Source organism: Podarcis raffonei, chromosome Z (assembly GCF_027172205.1).
Source record: "Podarcis raffonei isolate rPodRaf1 chromosome Z, rPodRaf1.pri, whole genome shotgun sequence".
NCBI lineage: Eukaryota > Metazoa > Chordata > Lepidosauria > Squamata > Lacertidae > Podarcis > Podarcis raffonei.
The window spans coordinates 13135830-13154800 of NC_070621.1; the positions used below are offsets into that span (position 1 = coordinate 13135830).

The following is an 18971-nucleotide window of genomic DNA, read 5'->3' on the forward strand; positions in this document are numbered from 1 at the left end:
TTTATTAATATGCCTCCGTTATCAGGAGGTTTTAATTTCATTTCATTTGCAATTAGTTGATTGAATTGCGCTGCTTTCTAATTGCTAAATAATTCGATTACTATATTGATCATCCCTTATTGCTCTTAATATAAATGCTTAACATAAGCCCCAGGAGAGGGGGGCAGGCGAACAGAATTCACAAACTGCAGCTGAGCCACTCATCTGGTTACATAGGCTAAACCATTACGAGAGGGGGAGACAAGAATAAGACCTTTTACTCTCCTCCCAGTCCCCCCCGCGCGCTATGCGTTCATTGGTTGAGTCCGCCTTACCGGCTTCCTGACCCTTGCAGGCTTCCGTTCTTTCTTTTCGCTTTGGTAGCCTGGGAGCGTAGTGGACGCCATGGTGAGTGCGGGGCTGGGGGGGGCGTTTTAATCCGCTTCCATCAGTCCCTAGAATAAGGTTTTGGGCAACGCGGGTGGATGGGACGGGACGAGGGAAAGCTGGAAGATTTAGGCGGCACGAAGAGCTCGGTTTTGGGTGGCTTTTAAGCGGAAGAAAAATGGCCGTTTGTCTTGGATGGTTTTGTTGGGATTATTGCATTGCAGGGGGTTGGACTAGATGACCCTTGGATGCATTTCCAATCTGTGATCCTACGAAATGGGGAGCTACGTCGGGGGCGGTATTGACATACGGAGGTCCGGTTTGAGTAGGCGCGCCGAGTCAGGCTTAAGGGAAGAAAGAGCCCCGATGTGGGGAGGAAAATAATCGTTTACAGGGCTATCGTACTGCGCAGCTTGTTTCCTTGATTGGGTGAAATGCCAGTGGATTTTTATTTCGTTTTTGGAAGCTGGAGGGCTCCAGGTTGGGTACTTGAAGGCCATTTCTCACGTTACATCGTGGCACATCTGGGTTTGCTGTGACAAGCATCCTTGTTGGTGGTTCCCCAAGAAACTTGACCCGCCCTTGCACGTGCACGTGATCCTTCTGCTGTCTGCAGCATCAACTCAAAGCGTGTGTGGCCCAAAACTGAGTGGTGGAACAGAGGTGCTGCTTGCAGGTGGTCTCAGGTTCAGTTACCCAACATTTCCAGCTTTTCCAGGTCTCTGGTGGCTACCTGGTGTCTGCATAGACCCCTAACGAAAGAGATCCCATCACTTTCCAAGGATGTTACAAAGTTCTGCCACATCTGTGGGCTGATTTTCACTCTGGCTGAGATGTAAGAGCAGGATGTATTGTGTTATAGGTAGGCCCTAGAGTATATCCATGTTCTGCAGTTATTATTATTTTTAATGTGAATGCCTTTCTGTTTTTTTGCACATCTCTTATTTAAACTTTGTTCCTCACTGAGTGTTACAAATTCATGTTAAGAGACTATTGTTCCAAATCTTACCTGGTGTATCTAAGTGGGTGCTGTGCCAGCTAGCCTAAGCTAGGCCTTCTAATGCAGATGTAGCCACTGTGATGCCCTGAAGATATTCTGGAGCAACTCCTGTAATGCCAGGCCATTGGGCATGTTTGCTAGGGTTGGTGGTAGTGGAATATCTAGAGGGCACCACAATGTGTAACTGGGAGCACAGAATGCTTCCTTTGGAAATTACATGCATTTCTGTGGTCACAGGGGTGACCACAGAACTCGTGTCCTGTATGCCTGAGACAGCAGAATGAGCTGCCTTGAAAGCCCCTCGCTGATTTGGATGCCAAGGATCAATAATACTAATGTGTAGTTTGGCCCCATATGCAGTACAGTGGTACCTCGGGTTAAGTACTTAATTTGTTCTGGAGGTCTGTTCTTAACCTGAAACTGTTCTTAACCTGAAGCCCCACTTTAGCTAATGGGGCTTGCCGCTGCGCCACCGCTGCACGATTTCTGTTCTGATCCTGAAGCAAAGTTCTTAAAGCAAGGTAATATTTCTGGGTTAGTGGACTCTGTAACCTGAAGCATATGTAACCCGAGGTACCACTGTACTGTATACTTTTAAAGCCACTTTAAACAGTCATGCCTTTCCCCAAAGAACCCTGGAAGCTGTAGTATGTTAAGTGTTCTGAGCGCTGTTAGGCCTGTTTCCTCTTGGAGCTACAATTCCCAAAGTGGTTTAACAGTCAGTCCCTCTTGCCCTGGGGAGCAGTGAGAGTTTTAGCTCTGTGATGGGAATAGGGATTTTCTTACAACTCCATGGAAATAGCACCACTGATCTCAGATCATTCCCAACAACTTGAGGGTTTTTTTAAACTTGAAAGGGCTTAAAAAAATTTTTTATTGTGGTATGCAGTTTAACTTTGGTCCTCAATAATATTTTATACAGTGGTATTTCAAGGATGGAACAGAGAGCGGCCTTAATTGACTGGGTTTTATCCGGCTGCATTCTACTTACAGTAGACTATTAAAATGAATGGACCTTAGTTAATCACATCCTGCTCTGAGTAGAACTGGGTACAACCCAGTGAGCTCCTTTGTCTTGCTCTGATTCCATGTTCAATCTTGTTCCTAGGCCAAAATCAAAGCCCGTGACCTACGAGGGAAGAAAAAGGAAGAGCTGCTGAAGCAGCTAGATGACCTCAAGGTGGAACTCTCTCAGCTGCGGGTCGCCAAGGTGACTGGTGGAGCAGCCTCCAAACTTTCAAAGATGTGAGTTCACCACCACAGCTGTGCTACAAGCCCTGACATTTTGGGGACCTGGGTGCCTGATATTTGTAGGCAGAGCCTTTCACTGTTGGAAGCTTGCAGCCCTCCCTTTGTCGTTTCACGCAGAGATTAAATTTCCTGCCTCCCCCCAACCTGAACTGCCAAGCTTTTAATGTTTCTATGCATAACTGGCAGCCTCTCAGAGCAGCAGGGAGAGTGTCTGTTTCAGACTGGTACAAATTGATCGGTCACATCCATACAATACATATAAAGCACTCTTTGTTGTTGTTGTTGTTGTTGTTTAGTCGTTTAGTCGTGTCCGACTCTTCGTGACCCCATGGACCAGAGCACGCCAGGCACCTCTGTCCTCCACTACCTCCCGCAGTTTGGTCAAACTCATGCTGGTAACCTCGAAAACACTATCCAACCATCTCGTCCTCTGTCGCCCCCTTCTCCTTGTGCCCTCCATCTTTCCCAGCATCAGTGTCTTCTCCAGGGAGTCTTCTCTTCTCATGAGGTGGCCAAAGTACTCCAGGTGGATCACGTTTGGTCAAAACTCTCCACTATGACCTGTTCATCTTGTGTGCCCTGCTCGGCGTAGTTCATAGCTTCTTTGAGTTCTTCAAGCCCCTTCGCCACGGCAAGGCAGTGATCCATGAAGGGGATAAAGCACTCTTACACTGCTCCAAAGAATCCTGGGAACTGCAGTTCATTAAGGCTTTTCCAACAACTCTCAGAATCCATAACAGACTACTGTTCCCAAGATTATTTGGGGAAAGGGAAGCGACTATTAAAGTGGCATTATATGCATGATGTATCTGCATCCATGGAGACAGACCTCTGCTTAGTGAGTAACTCTGACTGCTAAATTTAGCTTCTGTATTCAGAAGCAGTACACCTTTGATTACCAGACATTGAGGGCAAACACTCATCTTGCTTTTGATTTCTCCCTATGGAGATGGGTTGGTCACTGCTGAATAAAGGAGATTGCTAAATGGATCATTGGATTCACTCATTTCTTAAGCTGAATAGGGTGGGTTGGGCCACCCAAGTAACTGACACCACAGCTCATTAGTACAGCACTACTTTATTCACTTGAAGCCATTTTACCCACTTACATTTTTAGCTGACAAGGCTAACACGGGCTTATAGACGTTCCTGCCCTAGGCTTACAGTCTAAAAGACACAACACAAAAGAAAAATGGATGAGTTTGGAAAGAGGAAAAATAAGCAGACACACTCTTCCAACTGTGTGTTATCCTTCAGCAGGAATGAATTTTAAGTGTCCAGTATGTTGGAAAAACTAATGAATTCAAGTGCCGGCTTTTGGCTGTGCTTTGCACTGAACCGTAAGTCTCTCTTTCTGCCCCTTGCAGCCGGGTGGTTCGCAAATCCATTGCCAGAGTGCTGACAGTCATTAACCAGACCCAGAAGGAAAACCTCAGGAAGTTCTACAAAGTGAGTCTGGAGTTTCATTTAAAGTTTATTTTTCTGTGGCCCACCCTTTTTCTTGCAGTTGCTTTTGGTGGATCAAGGGGGGGGGAGTACTCCCAGTGAAAGTGTTGGCAGCATGTTCATAATAGGTTGCATCAAATGTTGGTCATACTCAAAAGAGCAAACCCATTGAAATGAGTGCACATGTCTTATGTTAGGCCCATTAATTCCAGTGGTTCTGTTATGAGTAGACCTTGGTTGGATGCAACCTATTAACTCTGGGAGGAGCCTTAAGTGGATTAAATATTAAGGCAAGTTGGATAATCTCAATATTGGGAGGGGGGGCGTCTTTCCAAAGTGCCAGAGATTGCAAGGCTAACACCCAGCACTGCTCGAAACTCCATGGATGCAGTGTGAATCTGTACTTGCTAAATCAGTCTCCTGCTGGATAACTTTGGCTGGGCCATGTGGTCTAAGCAGTTGTCTAGTAGGTACACAATGCTCTGAGGGTGTTGTACTTATGAGCAATGGTCTGGGCCTCTGGGTAACCTTTTTATGGGCCAATGGCCAGTGATGTAGCTCTTCTGGAAATCTTTAATCAAAACACATTTTGGGTGGTGCAGAGATAAAATTTTTGTAAGCAAAATTTTAAATGCTAGACAAGAAGCGTCATTAATTTTACTGTGTATGAGTATCTGAAGATTTTCAGGCCATAGCTTTTTAGATTATGCATGCAGAGCATCTACTCTGCTTGCATAAGGTCCCTGCATCTCCAGGTATGGCTGGCAATGTTCCCATTTGAAACCCTGGACATCCACTCAGTGTAAACAATGCTGAGCTAGAGGTATCATTGGACTGACTGAGTATAAGGCAACTCTCTATGTGCTAGTTTGAGTTTACCAGGCATGAAGAACTTTTGGCCCTCCAGGTGCTGCTGAACTACAACTCCCATCATTCCCAATGAGCACAGCCAGTGGTCAGGTACGATGAGGGTTGTAGTTAAGCAACATTTGGAGGACCCAAGGTTCTCCATCCCTGGATTAGACATGCACTGTTCTTCAGCAACTGGTATTGAGAGGCTTAGTACCTCTAATCCTGGAGAGAGCATATAGCCATTACATTGGCTTGTCCTTTTGTAGTGTTTGTATTTGCCACAGGCAGCCAGGCAAGTAGCCTTCACCAAGCCTTACTGACACAAAAGTGGTCACATTTTTGTGTACCCAGAATTTCAAACTGCAGCTGCCTCTGTTTTTGTTCATGAGGTCTCCCATATCTCTTCTAAAAGTCCATTCTGAGCCTAGATTCTCTGTTCTGCAAACAGGGCAAGAAATACAAGCCTCTAGACTTGCGGCCTAAGAAGACACGTGCCATGCGGCGCAGGCTAAACAAACACGAAGAAGGTCTGAAGACCAAAAAGCAGCAGCGAAAAGAACGCCTGTACCCGCCTCGGAAATACGCTGTGAAGGCATGAGCCCTAACTTCAGCATTCTGATCCTTTGGCCACCATTTTCCTATTAAAAGTGTTTTGGCTGTAGTTGCATCTCGTTGATGTGGTTTCTTGCAGCTCTGGGAGGGTAACTGAGGGTTTTTTGAAAGATGGTCAGATTTCAAAGATATGCTTTTGATGATAATACCATTCATGTAGAAAATCTTGACAGTGGGGGGGGTGAGACTTGGGGGCAGTGCTTCCTGCACTATATGAAGTTACATCAGAAAATGATCAGAGTGCTATTTCTTCCCTTTCTCACGAGCCAAGGCATGTCCTGTTATAAGATCTAACTTGTGTGGAATTTCCACAAAAGCAGCAGAGAACCCGCTTTGCATTCAGTAGGACCCAGATTCAAACTCCAGCTTTTCTTGGTGAGGCTGGGAAACACTGTCTGCCTGAAACCTTGCAGAGACCCTGACAGACAAAAAATAAGGTCACGTCCACTCCATACATTTAAAGCACGTGGCTTTCCCTAAAAACCCTCAGAACTGTAGTTTGCCCTTTCATGGAGCTACAATTCCCAGCACCCTTAACAGACTACTGTTCCCAATATTAAGGCAAGCCATGTGTTTTCACTGCAGCGTGGGTGTCTCTACAGCCACAGCAGGCACTGCAACCTTCCAACAGTTTGACATCGCCCCCAAAGGCACAGCAACAAGGATGTGATCTAAGTCTAGGTAGACCAGTAACCGTGCTTAAGGATACGTTTAATGAGTACCTAACAAGTCATGAATGAGACAAAGGGAGGAGAGAGAATTAAATATTCAAATTGACAATCTGTTTTCGGTCCTAGAGAGCTGCAGCAAGCCCACAGTAAGTGAAGACAGGACAATATCGTAAGTAGATACATGGTTTAAAAGGCAATATCAAGGCAATTAATGGTATGCAGTGCAAAGAGCCTGCTTTTTGACGGGTGGTGAGGGAAGTAGGTTGGGAGGTGGGTATGCTTCCCCCCTTTTTTACCAAAACTCCCAAGGAAAAAATGTTAAGGAAAAAGAATGGACAGGTTCCTATTCCACCATCCAAGCCCAAGAAATTTCCAGTAGCGTTTTGGTGATCCAGCCAGAGAAGGGATAGTCCATTGAACCTAATAGCTAGTAAAGGGGTCTCAACTGAAACATTTAACACCCAAACTTGACACTTGAGCTGCAAACCCACCAACCCCCCCCCCATGGGAAGAGAGACATAAGCTGTGGTGTGGTGTCTCTTACCCATTTACACCATTAGGTTTTTCTATTAACAAATGATCTGTTGCCACAGTGAGGGGAAGTACTTTTCTGTGGAAGCAAATAATGCATATGAGGCAACCTTAGAGTAAGTCACCCCATAGGGGATGGGCCAGGTATCTAGACAGCAGCTCATCAGCTGTGGCCATGGGCCATGCTGTCCTGGGCTGACTTTATAGTCCACAACATCTGGAGGAACCATGTTGACTGCTTAATCTGCGCCCTTGGCATTGTCACCTCTGGTTGATGGTTGCTTGTGGAGGATCTTCTTCAGCTCCTTGAAACATCGTCACTGGAGCCTGAATTGCTGGCACGTGAATTTGTAGTTCATTTCCTTTGTGTTATGAACTGCTGTGTGACTCCAGTCCTGTTTTATCAAAACTTTATCTTAAATTTCCAAAGGATCTGGTAAGGAACTCTACTTTTAAGTCAGGAAACTTTTGGTCTTCCAACTGCTGAGATACCGATCTAAAGTGCATGGTCTGTAACATCTGGAGGCCAGAGGTTCCTTATCACAGCCTTTACCCTTTTTACTATTCACCACAACAACTCACAACTGTACAGATACTTCTCATTTATAGCCTCTATATCCCAATGTTCCTTTCAGGAACTTAAGGTGACATACAGAACTTTTCCCTCTATTTTACTTTCAGAACAACCCTGTGAGGTGGTTAAATTATATTAATTTATTTGCTGCAATTATATCCCACCTTTTTCTCCAACAAGCTCAAACTAGCATACATGGTTCTCTCCTTTCTCCCCTTCCTCATTTTATCCCCACAACAACCCTGTGAGGTAGGTCAGACCAAGAGCCCAAGTGACTGGCCCAAGGTCGCTGAGTGAGTTTCATGGCCAAGTGGGGATTTGAACCCTGGTCTTCCAGGTTGTAGTCCAGTACTCTTATCCACTGCAACAAACTTACTCTGAAACCCAAGAGTCCTTGCATCCTAAGTATCCCTGCTTGTGGATGCTTTAAAAAAGGATTGCCATTGAGTAGTGTTAAAGAGTTAAGAGCAAAAAGGGTGCCGGCTAGAAAGAGCACAACAGTAAGCCTGAGTGGGTGCAGGCACATGGCTGCATGCACACACAAATAGTGATGTTAAATTCTCGAGAATAATGTTTTGGAGAATATTCTCCATTAATGAGAATATTAGAGAATTTTCATTTAAAATAGGAGAACATTCATTTTAATGCATTGAAAAAGATATAATTACAGTAGTTAATATACAGTACATGTTTATTCATTGGGAAACTTGTTCAGATGGCAACCAAAAACTATACAGATACTTTTATTCAATGGGGCATTTGATTGAAAATTCAGCATGAATGACTCAAGTTAATCACTAAGCCTGCTGCTTTGGTGACTAAAACACAGCTTGATAAACAAAACTATATGCATACATATAAGAAAGAAGCCACTAAATATTAAATATATTATCATTATATGATAATATATTTCAGTATGTCAATCTCTGGTAAATGGCACGTTGTGTCACTGCAAAATCCATGTTACAGTACTGGCACTAAATAAAAATATAGAAATATCAACTGTTTAAATCAAGGCCACCTCACATGCTGTTACACATAATTGTATAGGCCTAGGTACTTTAAGTGTATAAAGCATTAAAGCTACTTTATGTAAAAAATATCACACTGTATGGCCAAGGGTATAGAATTGCTAAGAATAAGGTCACACCAAAATAGGGGGAAAAAGGCTATTACATATACTTTGGTACCTCTGGTTACGTACTTAATTCATTCCAGAGGTCTGTTCTTAACCTGAAACTGTTCTTAACCTGAAGCACCACTTTAGCTAATGGGGCCTCCTGCTGCTGCCGCATGATTTCTGTTCTCATCCTGAAGCAAAGTTCTTAACCCGAGGTACTATTTCTGGGTTAGCGGAGTCTGTAACTTGAAGCATATGTAACCTGAGGTACCAGTGGTACCTCGAGTTACAGACGCTTCAGGTTACAGACGCTTCAGGTTACAGACTCTGCTAACCCAGAAATAGTACCTTGGATTAAGAACTTTGCTTCAGGATGAGAACAGTAATTGTGCAGCGGTGGCAAGGTGGCAGGAGGCCACATTAGCTAAAGTGGTACCTCAGGTTAAGAACAGTTTCAGGTTAAGAACGGACCTCCAGAACGAATTAAGTTCTTAACCCGAGGTACCACTGTAGTTGAAATACATGTGAATTCAAATGTTCATCAAATTAAATGAATAGCATTTTTAAAACTTTAAAGAAAAAAGTTTTCTGTAGCTCACATTTCAGAACTGCCAATGGTGAATGACACAATGCCCAGTAATGTAACTGGATCAAAAAAACCATTATTCATTACTTACAGTGGCAATATAACAGCTTGACTCATTATTTACTAGATTTTTTTAATGTGACTTGTAAAACTGGTTCTTACATTAGAATTTACAGTTTGTGGAGAATATTCTCCGGAGAATTTTCTATCAGAGAATATTCTCACCTCACTACACCCACCCACACACCCTCTGTATTCATTGCTGCAGCTGCAGCTCCTTCCTGCTCCACCCTGAGCAAACTTTAGTTGGGTCAGATCAACTTTTTGGCAGTGCCGCACATGGCAGCATGGGGTCAAAAGCGGGTGGGAGTGTGGCAGGAGTAGCTGCTGGACAGGTTAGGTCTGAGCATCCTGTTTATTCAGTTGCAACTGGGTTCCTACAGGTAGGCAGCAAAGAACCCAGGACAAAGACATATTTTAACATTGATGCTTTAGGTCAGTGGCTTCCAACCTTTTCAAGTCCATGGCTCCCTTGACCAACCACATTCTTTCTCTGGCTCCCCTGAGGGAGCCGCTTACACTGGGGTTCCATTATAGCATTATAAGTGGAGATTCCTCCGTTCTTCTGCCCTGCTCCATTCCGCCCCGCTCCTTTTCGGCACCATTTTTGGCATGCATGTAAGTAGTAGCTCATGTGCCGACCCAATGAATGCCATTGCTCTGTAGGGCGAAGCTGACACACTACACGGCAGCTCCAGCCTGCCTTTCCCAAAATTAGTGTGCACATGGGGTTGGAGAGGGCAAAACAAGATTAAGATCAGAAGCAGAAAGGGCAAAATAATATTAAGATCAAGCTACTTTGCTATTTTCTTGCATTTCTCGAGCCCTTTGTGCAAAACTAAGGAACTATTAGTTACTGAAGCTGGGGAGGATTTTTGTTTGTGGGTGGGGGGAAGATTTAAAGAAAATAAACAGTGGTGCGAACACGTTTCCCCATTTCTTCTAATGCTGTTTTATTTCAGGTGTCATTTATGGCCTTTTGAAAAAATGGAAGCAATTAACCATTCCAAAAAGATAGCATCAAAAATAAAATGAGCTATACCTTTGTATTTTATATGGGACGCGGGTGGCGCTGTGGGTAAAACCTCAGTGCCTAGGACTTGCCGATCGCATGGTCCGCGGTTCGAGGTGAGCTCCCGTCGTTCGGTCCCAGCTCCTGTCCACCTAGCAGTTCGAAAGCACCCTTAAGTGCAAGTAGATAAATAGGTACCGCTTTATAGTGGGAAGGTAAACGGTGTTTCCGTGTGCTGCGCTGGTGCCAGTTTGCCAGAGCAGCTTCGTCACGCTGGCCACGTGACCCGGAAGTGTCTGTGGACAGCGCTGGCTCCCGGCCTCTAGAGTGAGATGAGAGCACAACCCTAGAGTCTGTCAAGACTGGCCCATACGGGCAGGGGTATCTTTACCTTTGTATTTTGGGCAAATTAATCTGGACATTTCCTGATTCTGTACTAAACAACAACAATTAACATTTGTTATAGGCCTATGCAACTGATGGCAGAGATGTCTAATTTATTTATTTATTCATTTATTTAAATGGATGGCAGGAGAGAGAGATGCAGAAAGATAATGGGCTGCAATTAATAAAAGGACCCTGTGTCTCCCCTGACTGTTCAGGGTGCCATGTCACTTTGGTTAACAACCAATGCCTTAGGTTTTGGGGCAGCATGTAACCTCACAAACTGCCAAATTACACAGAAAGGCAGGAGGGATTTAGGTACAGTGGTGAGGGGTGCAGAGGTGCAAAGACTGTGGTGCTGGGTGCAGGTACAGTTACATTTGATAGGGTTACACAGGTATGACTACTTTGGGTGATTCAGACAAAAGGCTTGCAATCAGAGTGGCACCATAGGTGTCGGAATCAAGGCATTCAGATGCAGTGAGATGTCCTTTTGACATTTAGGCTTTGCCTTTCTCCATAAGGGAAATAAATTACAAGTCAAAGCAAGTTCCTTTGGGACAAACAGGTTGCTGACAGAACTTTCAAGGTTAAGAAGGAATGTGGCCTCAGGGTGGAACAATAGAAGGGCCTTTGCCCCATAAAAGAGTCTGCAACAGTTTTGTCTTTGTACCCCAATAAGGTTATTCTGATTCGAAGTCATTTGTCCTTGTTACATTATTTGTGACATTCATAAAGGTTACAATTTGTTTATACATTTGTTTCAGTTTCATACAAGTGTTATGTCAGAAAATGGTTTAAGAGTTGACAGGGTTTTCATTACAACCACAGGGTCATAGGAAAACAATTTCAGGTCAAAGGATTCAAGTACAGTGTTACCTTGGTTCCCAAACCTAATCCGTTCTGGAAGTCTGTTCCAAAACCAGGCATTTAAAAACAACCCCAGAACAGTGGTGGAGGAAGGGGGGCGGTGGGGGCGGTGCGCCCCGGGTGTCATCCCTAAAGGGGTGTGTGACATCGCCGTGCCACTCCCCGGGACACGCCACTCGCCACGGGCATCACATCCCTGGGCCACTCGCCGCAAGCGGCCCACCCCCGAGGCACTTGCTGTGAGCACCCCCCCGGGACACTCCGCTCTCCACGGCCGGCATCCCCACGGGTGGCTAACCCCATCCCCGTGGGCGGCTAGTCCCACCCTGGGTGCATAGCACGTGCGCTGCTCCAGGTGCCAGAGCAGCTAGCTCTGCCTCTGCCCCTAAAACAGCAATTTAACATGAATTTTCCTATCTAACAAGACCCATGATCCATAAAATGAAAGCAATAATCAATGTAAAGGTAAAGGGACCCCTGACCATTAGGTCCAGTCGTGGCCAACTCTGTGGTTGTGGCGCTCATCTTGCTTTATTGGCCGAGGGAGCCGGCGTACAGCTTCCGGGTCATGTGGCCAGCATGACTAAACCAGAGCAGCACACGGAAACACCGTTTATCTTCCCACTGGAGCAGTACCTATTTATCTACTTGCACTTTGACGTACTTTCGAACTGCTAGGTGGGCAGGAGCTGGGACCGAGCAATGGGAGCTCACCCTGTCGTGGGATTTGAACTGCCGACCTTCTTATCAGCAAGTCCTAGGCTCTGTGGTTTAACCCACAGCACCACCTGCGTCCCTTAATAATCAATGTACTGTACTATAAAATAAAAGACAGTGTTGTATATGATAAAAATTAAAATAATTTTTTTTTCTTATGTGTACTGATGATAGTCATTGTTTGGATGGAGGGCTTTTATCCATTTCCGCAGTCACACAATCAATCAGTAGCTGAACTGGGTTCCACACAGTCACAAAAACAAGTCACAAAAACGAAGTCACAAGCCACAGTTACAAGTCAGTCCCATAAAACGAAGAACAAGTCACAGTCAAAAAAAATGCAAAAAATAGCAAAAGCAAAAGCTCCAAATATCACCTCTGTGTTGTGTGGGTGCTCGGGACAGCAGCCGGCAGACCCAACAGGAAGCCTCTGATTAGCAGCAGGGGAATCAATTTACAAACGGAACACTCTCAACAGGAAGCAGAACATGTTGCGCTTCCAAGGCAAACCTACTTCTGGGTTTGCAGCATTCTATTCCCAAGTTGTTCATAAACTAAGCTGTTCTAAAACCAAGGTACCACTGTAAAAAGGTGGTTTCTGGTAGGTTTTATTATAGAAAACAGTGAAAACCTGTTATAAATAGGACTTCTTTGCAAATTGGAGGCTACCTCTTTCAATTGACTCCCTGCTGTGCAGATTGACAGGCTAATTTAGCTTGTTAGCGCAGTTTTGGGTGCATTTATCTTAAGGCACCACTAGGTGAATGTGTTTGTGTGGGACACACTTATTTACATGCACCCCCTATGCATGTGTGTTCTCTGTGTGTATGTTTTTCTTTTTTTACAACAATACATGCATGCAAGCTGCCATTAGGATTGCCACCTTTGGCTGGGCAAAATAAGGAGCAAGTTGGTGGCGGGGGGGGGGTGGAGATAAAAATTACTTTACCTGGTACAGAATGAAATGACTTCAAAGCAATCCGTTACAATGGATTGTTTCTAATGCTGGTCATAATCACAGAGTAGACTCAATGAAATTTATGGATCTAAGTTAGCAATGCACATTAATTTCAATGACTCACATCCTCTCCCCTTGTTGAATTTCTGTCTGCCCAAAGAAAACCCAGCCAAAAAGAAATAAACAAAGAAAGAGGTGGAGATAGCAACAAATTCTGTTTCTCTTCCTAACAGAGCTTTGCCTCCAACATCCCTTTCCATGTAACTGCTAAGGCCAATTCACACACACACACACACACATCTTAAAAAAAAACCCTGAAGAAGTGTGCATGCACACGAAAGCTCATACCAAGAACTAACTTAGTTGGTCTTTAAGGTGCTACTGGAAGGAAAAAAAATTTTTGTTTTGACTATGGCAGACCAACACGGCTACCTTTCTGTAACACACATCTTAGTCAGACAAGTTAATTCGACCACTAGGGTTACATCTTTTCTTTTCACATATTTGAGATGTTTTAAAAAAGAATTCATCTGCTATCTATAGGTATTCATAGAATCATAGAAATGTAGAGTTGGAAAGGACCCTGAGGGTCATCTAGTCCAACCCCCTGCAATGTTAACTGTAATAAATGAAAATCTGCCCTTATTCCCTTATGGGGGACACAAGAGCCCTTTTAGATTCCTTTGCAGGTTCTCCATCGGTCGGAGAAAATAACAGAGGCCAACCAGAGAATATTGGGAAGCAAAGCAGCTCGTAAGCCTGATCTTTATTGAACTGTTGCAACTGGGTGCGCCCTTCACACGCAGGAGAAGGAGGAGGACCCTGAACAAAGGTGTGCCCGCCCTTATATAGACATTTTAAATTGCCTGCCCTGGAGTTCAAGACCACCCCAGAAACATCATACATACATCATAGAAAGGGGTGTAGCTCAAGAGAAATCTGAGTACGTTGTTTACTTCCTGTCATTGTTTATCTCCTGTCTGGCAGGTTACCTGTTAATGCTTATGGTATTTGTTTGGATACCCTGGGGTGCCTGGCCAGTCTTTTGTAATGATAAAGATTTAGTTCCTGAGCCCAGTCACGTTGTTGTTTAGTCGTGTCCGACACACCAGGCACTCCTGTCTTCCACTGCCTCCCGCAGTTTGCTCAGACTCGTGCTGGTAGCTTCGAGAACACTATCCAACCATCTCGTCCTCTGTCGTCCCCTTCTCCTTGTGCCCTCCATCTTTCCCAACATCAGGTTCTTTTCCAGGGAGTCTTCTCTTCTCCTGAGGTGGCCAAAGTATTGGAGCTTCAGCTTCAGGATCTGTCCTTCCAGTGAGCACTCAGGGCTGACTTCCTTAAGAATGGAGAGCCAGGTCACAGGCTCACCCTATTCATACACAGACATACCCTTAAGACAGGATTTGTGAATGAAAAGACAATGGGGAGACTTTTCCATTTTCCTTTGACCTTGCAGAAAAAAACATTTGGTCAGTTTGGGAGTCAAAATGGTTTCTGGGCTGTTTTCCTGTGCTGCTTCAGACATGTGGTTTATATATTTATGTACGTGTTTGCTTGGTACATTTATGAACAATTATTATATATATAAGACCTTAATTTATTTATGTCATAACTAAAGCATCATTTAAAGTACTCTTATACCACTTTAGCAGTCATGGAGTCTCATCCCCCACAAGAATCCTAGTTTGTTTGGAGGCCCCCAATTCCTCTCCCAAATATATAGTCCCTGGAGTCCTCTGGGAAGAAGGATTAATTGCTATACCAGTGTTCTTCCTCAGGTAGCAAAATGTCTTGGGCCAGCCTAGTTCTGCCTCTTTAAACAGACAGGAATGGCTTCCTGTTCCTTCTAGCTAAATGAAACTAGGCTGCCCTTCTGAGCTAAAGTGGTTTGCCAGTTCCTCCTTCTTGTTCCTCCTGGGGACAGTGCCTTAAACTGCTTTTCAAAGTATTTTTTCCTTGTTTGCTGATTAAACTGAAGGTGGGGGAAAAGTCTGAATCACCATGTGTTTCTGTTCAAGCCGCTGTTGTGGGTCACATTCCCAACTCCTACCTAGGTATCAGATCCTTTTAAGAGTGGGCAGCCATGTTTTACTTATTTACACTTTTGCCCACCTCTTTCTCCAAGGAGCTCAAGTTGGCATACATGGTCCCTTTTCCTCCCCAGCAATCCTGTGAAGGAGGTTAGTCTGAGTGTGAGTGCCTGGCCCAGGGCCACTCAGTGAATTTCACAGCCACGCAGGGATTTGAACCTGTATCTGGAGCACCTTGGAAGCTGCTGTGAGTGCTTTTCTTGACAATAAAGAGTTAACTATCAGAGGTGTGCCTTCCTTGGCTGGGGAGGACCAGGACACAAGGTCCCATGTTCAATCCCCGGCCTCTGTAGGTAAGGCTGGGAACCCCCCCCCCCACAACTGAAACCATGGAAACCCTCTGCTGGAAGGATCAGTGATCTGATTCAGTATAAGGCAAGCTTCCAGCATTGCTAGGAGTTCTCTCATTTTCTCATTTTTTCAGTCTTGGTTCTTCACATTTCCACACCAGTTTGAGAACTTTATACAGTGGTACCTCTGGATGCGAATGGGATCTGTTCCGGAGCCCCGTTCGCATCCAGAAGCAAATGCAACCTGCATCCACGTGTCTGCACGTCTGTGGGTCATGATTCGCCGCTTCTGCGCATGCGCGTGGCGTCATTTCGACTGTCTGCGCACGCATGAGCGGCAAAACCCAGAAGTAATGCACTCTGTTACTTCTGGGTCGCTGCAGCGAGCAACCCGAAAATACTTATCCCGAGGCTACTTCAACCTGAGGTATGACTCTTTTTGTTTCTTTTTAAATCCTCATGAGAAGTCATCAGCATTTTAAACTGAATTTATACTAATAGCCACTCAATTTCGCTTAATATACATATTGGTTTTGCACAGCATTCCCCACAGCACAATGCATGTTATTTTAGCCATTCAGGGCATCCTTATGCGTGCTTTGCTATAGCAGATGCATTTTCCTACATACGAGTTGGCTAAGAGAACTGCCCTGCAAAATCCAGGGAAGTGGGAGTTTTGAAAGATGGTGCATATTTTCCTTCTGGCCTTGTTTCGGAAACAGTATAGGTTTTCCTTTAACGGAATCTGATTTCTTCCTTCCATCTCTAGTATGAACACAAGAGGGATATGCTTCTCGTCAGGGGAAGACAAGTCTCTCCTGCTAAGAAGCCAAAGCTTACGAAACAGAAATCTGTTACACAAGCCAAATGAACCACACCTAATCCTTACTCCAACTGCTGAAATCCTTGCCTAAACTGTGTGAGATAGACTTGTGTGACTCAGCTTGCATTTCTGCACGGAGTTGAGGTAGTTTACTCTAGGATTATTGTTATTGTGCAAGTAAGGGGTGCCAAGTTAAATAAAAATATTGGGGCGGGGGGCAGATAAGCCCCAGCCCCAATCCTGTCCACCTTAGGCTTGGTTCTCTATAGTCCTCCTCAGGCAGGGATGTGATACCCAGGCATCTTTCCATAAAGGCTGTCAATCATTTTTGGCAAAAAATTGTTTATTGGTTTTACAGTTTCAACTTCAACAATTATTTTCCATCAAAAAAAGAATGAGAAATACAAAATATCCAACATGAAGTAAAAGAACTACCGATAAAATTTACCATAATTATTATTTTTTAAAAACATATTTTCAGAGGTTCTCTTTAACCTCCTGACTTCCCTCCATTTCCTATCCTGATTCATTGAATATATATATTTTCTGCATAATTATACTTAAACCTCTTTTTTATTCTCCTTAATATTTTATCCTAATTACATATCATCATTGTTTCAGTTCAAATTTCCTTCCATAAACTTTATCTTATTTTAACTACTTGCAAGTGTTTAGTCAAAGCCTGCCAATGTTTCTACTTGTTTACAATATTTTTGTACATATACAATAAATGCCTCCCATTTTTTTTAAATTTCTCAATTCATTGTCTCTGAGCTTTTCTGTAAGTTTTGCCATTTCTGCATTGTCCATAATTTTCAATTGCCATTCTTCTATTGTTGGTATCTTATCTTATCTTCCTTCCACATTTGGGCTAGTAAGATCCGGACTGCTGCTGTTGCGTACATAAACAGTTTTTTATTTTACTTTGGGATTTGATTTTCTGTTATTCCAGTAAAAAAGCTTCTGGTTTTTTGGTAAAAGTCATTTTAAACATTTTCTTCAGTTCATTATACTGTATATCATTTCCCAGTAATTTTTAACCATTTTACATTCCCACCACATATGGTAAAAAGTACCCTCTTTTTCTTTACATTCCCAACACTTATTAGAACTTGTTCTATACATTTTTGCAAGTTTTACCAGTGTTATGTACCAACAATACATCATTTTCATATAGTTCTCTTTCAGTATTGTACATATAGTAAATTTAAAATCCACCTTCCAAAGTAGAATTCCAAGTAGCTGTGGTAAAACAACATCTTCATTAGGACCAGCACAAAATTAGTATTATTTAATTTTGTTATATAATTTAGCAACTGTGTTCTAAAACAATCTACACATAATGTGATTAAAAGTATTTCAAAAACAAAAGCAACAAATACATTTAAAACTAAATCAAAACCCTACCAAACAAACCCTAACTTGTGGTTCAGACTCATTTATCCACCTCGGAAAGCTTGTTGAGACAAAAATGTATTCAGCTGTCTCTGGAAAGTGGGTCCCTGTCATCAGCGCTGTATTTAGGGTGATGTAGGTGGTTCCCCTGTATAGGGCACCGAGCTGAGGAGGCACAAAGTAACAACAAAAACACCTATATTTATACGGTTTCCTACTCTAGTTTGTCCTCACTCAGGGCGCCATATTACCAAAGTCCATCTCTGCTGTCATATTTCAGCAGGAATGCTGTTCCACAGAACAGGGGCAGCCACACTAAAAGCCTTGCTCCAAGACAGTGGCGTAGCGTGGGTTGTCAGCACCCGGGGCAAGGCAAGTAATTTGCGCCCCCTAACCCGTGGATTTGCGCACCCTAACCCGTGGATTTGCGCACCCTAACCCCCAGATGTTGCGCCCTGTGCGGCCGGCACCCCCTGCACCCCCCACGCTACGCCACTGCTCCAAGTTACTGCAGATCGGGTTCCTGGGATCTTTGAAACTTGCAGAAGAATCCCAGCAGACCACAGTCATCTACAGGGTCTCTCAAGTATCACAAAGGAATGTTGCAGCCTTTTGAGTAAAGCAGAACTCTTACTCAGAGTGGATGTTAAGCAAAAAAGCAATCAATCAATCAATCAATCAAACAAACAAACAAACGAATGAATGAATAAACAAACAAACAAACAAAAAGTGGCAGGGAAGAGAGGAAAAGGGGATGGAGCACCTCCCATTTGAAGAAACATTGCAGGTATTTGGGGCTTTTTAGTTTGGACAAAGGGCAACTAAGAGTTGGAATGAGAGAAGCTTACAAAAATTACGCATGGCATGGAGACAGGGGGTAGGGAAAAGCTTTTCGCCTTCTCTCAAAACACTAAAACTTGTGGACATCCATTGAAGCGTACTTTTGAGAGATTTGGGACAGATAAAAGAAAATGACTTCTTCATACAGCACATACCGGTAGTTAACCTATGGAACTCACTCCCACAGGAGGCACCAGGCTGGATGGCTTTAAAAGAGGATTAGACGTATTCATGGAGGGCTAACCATGATGCTACACTTTGCCTGTACAGCTGGAGGCAGCAGTGATTCTGAATACTAGCTGCTGGTAAGGCAGCATGGTCTGTTCTGCCGCGCTGGGGGCTGAGCCTAGCGGGTGCTGCAGGGCATCATAACTATGATGTAGTGAATTGAGCAGAATGGAAGGTGAGAGGCGGTGGTGGGGATCCAATTCTGGCCTTGTGCAGGGCACCGCTGAAATTTGAAATACAGAAAGTCCGGCCCTGAGGGGATAGCGCTCTTATGCTTGGGTTCTGCCTGCAG

General features: G+C 44.0%; 1 protein-coding gene across 1 annotated transcript; it reads left to right on the forward strand.

The window, feature by feature from the left end:
- The first annotated feature begins 269 nt into the window (after positions 1 to 269).
- On the forward strand, positions 270 to 5576 carry RPL35 (ribosomal protein L35). Its single transcript, XM_053374388.1, has 4 exons — positions 270 to 387; positions 2475 to 2611; positions 3985 to 4066; positions 5364 to 5576. The coding sequence occupies exons 1-4, from the start codon at positions 385 to 387 to the stop codon at positions 5511 to 5513; spliced, it is 372 nt and encodes a 123-aa protein (XP_053230363.1). The 5' UTR covers positions 270 to 384; the 3' UTR covers positions 5514 to 5576.
- Positions 5577 to 18971: the final 13395 nt, after the last annotated feature.